General features: G+C 38.4%; 1 protein-coding gene across 1 annotated transcript; it reads left to right on the top strand.

Moving 5' to 3' along the window:
* The first annotated feature begins 3,194 nt into the window (after positions 1-3,194).
* LOC138167205 (small ribosomal subunit protein uS14-like) lies at positions 3,195-3,570 on the top strand. Its single transcript, XM_069095970.1, has one exon. The coding sequence runs from the start codon at positions 3,244-3,246 to the stop codon at positions 3,412-3,414; it is 171 nt and encodes a 56-aa protein (XP_068952071.1). The 5' UTR covers positions 3,195-3,243; the 3' UTR covers positions 3,415-3,570.
* The last annotated feature ends 2,290 nt before the right edge of the window (positions 3,571-5,860 follow it).

Below are 5,860 nucleotides of genomic sequence, written 5' to 3'. Positions count from 1 at the left end.
TGAAGGATCTTAACTAGTCTCACTTTGAACCCTTTTAAATCTATCATACCTGGTTCTGCCTGATCACTTCCCATCACCCCTCCTTCAGGTTTCTATTATTCCCACCCCAGCAACCAAGTCTTCCCTCTTAATCAGAATCAGATCCAATATAGAATTTCCTCTTTTAGTTCATCCACATTTTAAAAGATGAAATTATTATTTTAAAAAAGTTAAGAAGTTTTTAATTCCTCCACTTTTGACAGAGAGTTGCAGCTGATGTGTGGATAACTAGACTCCCTTCACTACCATGTCATGTCTCTGTGGGAGGTTTGTGATCTATTTCCTTAATTCATTTACTTTCTTTTTTTCCCTAGGTGGTTCAGAAGGCAACTTTGTCTCATAACAAACTCATTTATGTTTCTCCCCCATTGAGCTCTACACTCTATAACATTTTCTAGAACTGCCTCCTTGATTTTCTTATAAATATGCCTTCTCAATACATACTACCCCATTCCCCCTTTACTTATCCTGTTTCTTTTAAATAAAGCATACCCATCCAGATGCATGTTACAATCATGGGATTCATCCCATCCAGTCTCAGTGACACTTATGATGACAAAGTTGCCTATTTGCATCAAGATCTCTGGTTCCTCTAGCATATTTCCTGAACTTTGGGCATTTGCATATAGAATATGATGTTATTGGTTTTGTTACTAGATCTTTTCTTGGATTTTGCCTTCTGTTAGTTTCTGGGCATGCTATTTTTCCTCTACCATAGATATGTTCTATTGTATTTATCTTGCTCAATATACATTGGCAGTTTTTTTCTCTCTACCATTCTATTTAGTGAAAAATTATTTTGATAAGATTTGCAAGATGCCAGACAAATACATTCTGCCATCGTTTGTTAGTAGTACTCCAACACAGGCCAAGAGTCTGTCTTACCTCTGTTTTTTTCTTTTTAATATTATTTTATTTTCCCCCCAATTACATGTCAAGATAATTTTTAGCATTCATTTTACAAGATTTTTAGCTCCAAATTTTTCTCCCTACATCCCCTCCCCTCTCCCTAAAATGGTAGGCGATTTGATATAGATTATGCATGGGCTATCATGTAAAACACACTTCTATATTAGTCACAGTCATAAAAGAAGAAATAGATCAAATAGGGGACAAAACATGCAAAAGAATAAAGTAAGTGAAAAAAGTATGCTTTGATCTGCATTCAGAGTCCATTAGTTCTTTATCTGGATATGGATAGAATTTTCCTTCTTGAGTTTTTGTACCTATTTTAGTTCATAGTTTTGTTTGAGAAGAGCTGAGTCATTCATGGTTGGTCATTATACAATGTTGCTGGTACTGTGTACAATGCTTTTCTGGTTCTGCTCATTTCACTCACCATCAGCTCATACAATTCTTTCCAGATTTCTCTGAAATCAGCCTGTTCATCACTTCTTATTGCACAATAGAATTTCATTATATTCATATACCACAGCTTGTTCAGTCATTACTCAGTTGATGGGCATCTGTAACAGGAATCAACACAGTACACTTGAGGGCTGCTTCTATGAATATATTAAGGGTCTAATTGCACAGTATAAGCAATCTATTTACTCAGAACTAAACCTTATTCAAGGAACTAAAGCTTAACATTCACAGCAACATAACTTATTACCAGGGTGGCCACAAACACAAAAATATATACCATAATGTAGCATACCCCGCCCCGCCCCCCCCGCCTTATAGATTCTTGGGAGGCCAAAGTATTTGGAGAGTGAACAACCAACTCCTCCTCACTCAGGCACTGTCCCAAAATACTTGCTTATATGATCAGGGGATTCAAGGCCAGAATCTTTCCTTAACACAGCACATCCCCAGGAGTAGCAGAGAACACAACACACTCCACCCTAAAGTCACAGTAGGTTACAATCCCCTTAATCCAAACAAAGTGTCCAAATAAAATACACTTGGGGTATATCCTTCTCCCCATGCTTCTGTTGCAGGCTTTCACCTACCACTCTCAGGTGCACACATGCTCAAATGAGCCAATGAGTCCAAGTCCCAAAATTGCTCCATCCCTGCTTCCAAATCCTGAGGGATATCTGGGAGACAAAGCCAACAGGGTGGGTCCCTGGGGGTTATGGCACTTTCCCTGACACCACCATAGACAACTTCAAGCCTGGGTCTCAAACCATCCCAGGGGGATGTGGCAAGAAAGTACACTCACTACTCCTGCCTTGCTACAAAGTTTTTATCTTGACTAGAGATTGAGTTCTGAGCCCTGTGGCTGCTCCTCCTCCTGTAGGTCTATAGATTGACCACCCCCTGCTCCTGCCAGGGTTCACACACAGGCAGCTCTCTGATGCTGCTCCATGTCTCACATCTCAGGGGAAGGGACTGCTCCATTCCAAACTCTCCCTGCTCCTGCCTGGGTCTAGGCACAGCAGTCTCCAGGGGATCCTGCCCCTACCTTCTGTCTCTGGCTCACACCACCCCAACTCCAGGACAGCTTGTCCTCCCCAAGCCTTACATGGGGAGGAACCACTCTGGTCTGGACTCTGGGAACAGCACAATAATACAACAATTGGGAAATAACAGACAACTATCCCAGTCTCTCTAAACTCCATACTTTCCTTTGGTATTTTACTCTAGTCCCGTGTTCCAGTGTTCTCACAAGGGTTTGTATCAGAGGTTTCTTCTCTCTATCTGAGGTCTCCTCTCTGCTATTGACATCATCCACTTGTTCAGGCAAAGTGTACTTCCCTTAAGCAAGCCTCCCCCCAGGCAATATTTCACCTCAAAAAAAAAATATATATATATATACATACATACATACATTTTCAACTAATAGGCTCAGAGTCAGAAGGCACCAAAGTCTACAAGACTTGTCACAGTTGTGAATTACTAGGGTTCAAAGGAGATTGATCCTTCAGATGTTTACAATCTAGCATGAGACTGGGAAACTGAGATTGTAATGGTCATGGATCCTGGAAACCAAATTCTAAAAAAGAAAAATGACAAAATCCCACATTGCTTATGCTTACAGAATCCCCTCAATTTCCATTATTTTGCCACCATGAAAAGGGCTGCTATTAATATTTTTGCACATGTAGGTCCTTTTCCCCTTTTTATGATCTCTTTGGAATACAGACCTAGTAATGGTATAAGGTCATGCACGGTTTGGTTGCCTTTTGGGTATAGTTCCAATTTGCTCTCAAGAATGGTTGGATTGGCCTTTTGTCTCAGGACTTTGCAAGGGGAGCCATGGGTCACCAGCAGCTCTACTGGAGCCATCCTCGTAAATTCGGCCAGGGGTCTCAGTCGTGCCGCATCTGTTCAAACCGGCATGGCCTGATACGCAAGTACGGCCTGAACATGTGCCGCCAGTGCTTCCGGCAGTATGCGAAGGACATCGGCTTCATCAAGTTGGACTAAGTTATATTTATGGATCTTGCTTCAGTGATTACACTGACCATCAGTGACTACCGTTTTACTGGATTCTGGACAACTATTTGATCTACCTACCTAAAGATCCGATCCTGTTGTACATGCTATGTTAATTTGTGAATATAATTTAAAAAGGTCATCCTCAGTTAAAAAAAAATGGTTGGATTGGTTCATAACTCCACAAACAGTGCATTAGTGTCCCAATTTTCCCACATCCTCTCCAAAATGTATCATTTTACTTTTTTTCATATCAGTCAATTGGATAGGTGTGAGGTGGTACCTCAGATTTGTTTTTATTTGCATTTCTCTAGTCAAAAGTGATTTAGAACACTCCTTCATATGCCTATAGTTAGTTTTGATTTCTTCATGTGAAAACTGCCTGTTCATATCCTTTGACCATTTGTCATTTAGGGAATGGCTTGTTTTCTTACAATTTTGACTCAGTTCTCTATATATTTGAGAAATGAAGCCTTTATCAGAGACACTTGCTGTAAAGATTGTTTCCCAACTTTCCACTTTCCTTCTAATTTTGGTTGCATTGATTTTGTTTGTGCAAAAGTTTTAAAATGTAATATAATCAAAATTATCTATTTTACATTTCATAATGCTCTCTATCTCTTGTTTGGTCATGAAGCTCTAACTCATTTAGCTTCTTCTTTAGGCGTTTGGATGCTATACCACTTGTTGCCTATATGTTTAGTATTGATATTACTTCATTGTCCATGGTACTTTTTAGCAATATGTAGTTTCCTTCTTTATTTCTTTTAATTAGAGTTATTTTTGCTTTGTCTGAGATTAGAATTGCTATCCCTACTTTTGTGCGTGTGTGTGTTTTACTTCAGCTGAAGAATAATAGATTCTTTGCACTGTGTGTCTCTCTGCTTCATGTGTTTCTTGTAAACAATATATTTTAGGATTGTGGTTTTTGATCCACTCTGCTATCTGCTTCCATTTTATGAGAGTTCTTCTCATTCACATTCACATTCATAATTACTACCTGTGTATTTCCCTCCATCCTATTTTTCCTCCTGCTTGTCCTCTCTCTCCCTTCACCTTTTTCCTTTTCACCAGCATTTTGTTTCTGTCTATTGCCTCCCCCAGTCTGCCTTCTCTTCTATAAGTCCTCCCCCCTTAATCTCTTTCCCTCCTACTTCCCCATCAGGTAATATAGATTTCTATTTTCAACTGATTATTCCCTCTTTGAGAGTAAAGTTCAAGAAATGCCCACTCTCCCATCTTTCCCTCTACTGTAATAGGTTTTTCACTCCTCTTCATGTGAAATAATTTACCCTATTCTACCTCTCCTTTCCTTCTGCATCCAGTGTACTCCTTTTTCTAATCCCTTAAGTATTTATTTATGTCATTCCCTCAAATTCACCTTATACCCATACCCTCTATCTGTGTGTACACCTTTTAGCTAGACTATTAGTGATACAATTTTTAAGAATGCCAAGTGTCTTTTTCCCATGTAAGCATGTAAACAGTCCAGTTCCATTGAATCCTTTATGATTTCTTTTCTCTTACCTTTTTAGGCTTCTCTTGGGTCTTGGTTGGAGATCAAGTTTTTTTTTAATCTAATTCTGGTCTTTTCCGTATGAAAGCTTGTAATCCTCATTCATTAAATGACCATTTTCCCCATGTAGTATTATGCTTAATTTCACCATTTAAGTGGTTCTTGGTTATAGTCCTCATTCCTTTGCCTTCTAGAATATCATATTCCATGGCCTCCAATCCTTTAATGTTGCAACTGCTAAATCTTGTGTATCCTGATTGTGGCTCCTTGATATTTGAATTGTTTCTTCCTAGCCACTTGCAGTATTTTTGCCTTGAACCTGATGATAGTTCTGTAATTTGGCTATAATGTTCCTTGGAGGTTTTGTGCCAGGATTTCTTTCCTAAGGTGATTGGTGGATTCTTTCAATATTTATTTTACCCTCTGGTTCCAGGATATCAGGGCAATTTTCCTTAATAATTTCTTGAAAGGCACTGTCCAAGTCCTCCTGATTACAACTTTCAAGTATTTCAATGATTCCAACATGGTCTCTCCTGGATCTATTTTCCAGTTCAGTTGTTTTTCCAATGAGTTATTTTATATTTTCTTCTATTGTTTTTCATTCTTTTGAATTTGTTTGATTTATTCTTGATGTCTCATAGTCATTAACTTCCACTTGCCCAATTCTGACTTTTAAGGAGTTGTTTTCTTCACTTAACTCTCTTATTTCCTTTACTATTTAGCCAATTTTACTTTTTAGGGACTTGTTTTATTCAATAGATTTTTGTTATCTCCTTTTCCATTTGTCCAACGCTACTTTTTTAAGCAGTTGTTTTCTTTTTCCAAGCTGTTGACTCTTTTTTCATCATTCTTGCATAATTCTTATCTCTATTTCCAATTTTTCTTCTACCCTTTACGTATGATTTTTAAGCTCCTTTTTGA

The sequence above is a fragment of the Petaurus breviceps genome, unplaced genomic scaffold, assembly GCF_028583685.1.
Source record: "Petaurus breviceps papuanus isolate PSGF00001 unplaced genomic scaffold, PetGlider_PUasm1.0 229, whole genome shotgun sequence".
Classification (NCBI taxonomy): Eukaryota; Metazoa; Chordata; class Mammalia; order Diprotodontia; family Petauridae; genus Petaurus; species Petaurus breviceps.
Note: the sequence above shows the minus strand (reverse complement) of the source record. Positions and strands in the feature narration are given on the sequence as shown.